The following is a 2,115-nucleotide window of genomic DNA, read 5'->3' on the forward strand; positions in this document are numbered from 1 at the left end:
TCCTGCATCTTATAGGTCACGAAGTCATCGAATGAGCCCACTTGCTGTGATACCAGACCTGATCGTTGAGATCCCCATCATCAGCTGGAGCGGAAGCCGTACCTTTGTCTTTGAAATACGCATCAGCCACTGCCCAGGAGTCGTCCTGGACAATCTCGTCCTCCACATCGTCATCGTCACTGACACAAGGTGGAGGTATATCAGACCACGACACCAGCGAGCGGTCCCCCCCCAACCGCAAATCGAAAGCGCACAGTGTGGCGTGTCGATGACCCCAGGAGCCCCTCTACTACTCTAGATCCGCATCCTCTTCCATTGCGACCTTCTCCTCGAACAACTCATCATCTGAAGAGTCCAATAACAGGATCCACATACGAGCATCCTACCTTTAGCTTCGTCACCACCAGCTTCGCTTCCAGACTGAGACGAGCCTAAATACGAGTCAACTGACCTTACCCTATCGAATGAACTGAACTTGACTAATACAGGGCCTTTTCATCACATGCCCATCAGCACTACCAACCTTCACTGACTAGTAGATACAATTCCGAATTGAATGCAGCATCACGAAGGTCCTCCCCCAACTGGCAGGATAAGCTCCAACAGCCCCGTTAGTACTCGTATCAGAGCCGAACAAGTCCGAGTCGTCATCACTGGCATCTTTATCATCATCACTCTTAACATCAGCTTCCCCAACATCCTCCATAGGGGCATCCTCTCCCATCGAGTCCCCTTCCTCCTCCTCCTGTCCAACATGCTGGGTCTGGGCCTGATTGAAGCTCAGTCAAGGCTCGCCCTCAGAGGCATTCCTCTCCTACCAGAGTGTCATCCACTGAGAACTCCGAGTCAGAGCTGTCACTCATAGGGAAGTACAACCTACGTCTACAGCGAAATAACCATTCACTCCGACTCACAACGCAACACGATGTACAAGGAACAATCCAAGTGAAGAGGTGTCGTAAAAAATGCTACAGATTTTCCAAAAATTCAGCGGAGCGAAGCACGTGACGACCATGCACGATCAACTCTTCCTAGTAGACCCCCCCAAGATACGAAAGGTAACGCAGTATATGAAGTACTCGTCAAACTGGTAGGAGGAGCGGCCTTGCATCGGGTGAGCCTCCTCTGGCGACAGTTGCTGATACCAGAAAGTCTTCTGATGTCGTTGCTGCTGCTGCTGACGGTAAAGGGCGGCGTCCAAGGACCCGAAGACGAGTAGGCAGTAGACCATACAGAGCCTCCGAGTTAAACGGCAAGTCAAAAGTCGGCCACTCGAAGGGCTCAACGGTCGGGTTGGAAAACTGGCAGGAGAAAGAAGCCGGGAGCCTCATCAGCAGATAGTGGATCGTAAAAGCAGCCATCATTCGAGCTTGGGTGTCAGTCATAGTAGTGGAGAGGTCTTACTGACCATACCTCATCTTTAATCATCATTCATGACTGATGCTACAGGAAGGTTCCAATTAATTACTCGTTATTCGATGTATCACCATGGTGTATGCATCATGACTATCGTGTCATACTCTACGTCAGCAGCAGCTCGGGTAGCATTATGATTCTTAGCTTACTGCATCATATACTTAATCCACGCTTCTACGTTGCACCCGTTAGTAAAATCGATTCTATGTTCTCTGTGTTGTGTGCGGTAGTCGAGGAGTCTCCTCACAATAGCAGAAATCGGCTATTGTATGTTCCACGGTTATAGGCAACAATGATGTCTAGCAACAGATGCACACACATTAGTCAAGAATCGTCCTTATCCACAGTCGGAGGTCTCAACAGCGCCCCTTACAGCAATGCTTGCGATGGTGGTGATTGACTCGAGAAGGACGAGGAGGAGGGTACAAATAACAAAACACGACAAGAGAAAAAACGCATAAAATTCAATTGGGGTGAATGGCGCGAATGGTACGGTATCAGGTAGGGGTAGTCACCATAGGAGGTGTCCGAGCCCCACATGAACCTGTCATAGACGGCCTCTTCCTCGACCCACTCATAGCTCGTAGTTGTTCCACCAGGCGAGCGACAGGCACACGATACATACTCAAGGACACCGCCGATTCGAACCTAAGACGACCACCAATGTGAAGCATGTTGATAGGATGAGGAGGGCGACAC

General features: G+C 50.0%; 1 protein-coding gene across 1 annotated transcript; it reads right to left on the minus strand.

The window, feature by feature from the left end:
• Positions 1-293: 293 nt before the first annotated feature.
• On the minus strand, positions 294-863 carry Pmar_PMAR018252 (conserved hypothetical protein; the record flags this gene model as incomplete). Its single annotated transcript, XM_002779662.1, has 4 exons — positions 294-345; positions 387-431; positions 619-769; positions 819-863. Coding segments are annotated over 4 exons (293 nt in total), but the record flags the coding sequence as incomplete, so codon positions are not given.
• Between the last annotated feature and the right edge of the window lie 1,252 nt (positions 864-2,115).

The sequence above is a fragment of the Perkinsus marinus genome (genome assembly GCF_000006405.1).
Source record: "Perkinsus marinus ATCC 50983 genomic scaffold scf_1104296946086, whole genome shotgun sequence".
NCBI classification, from domain to species: Eukaryota; Perkinsozoa; order Perkinsida; family Perkinsidae; genus Perkinsus; species Perkinsus marinus.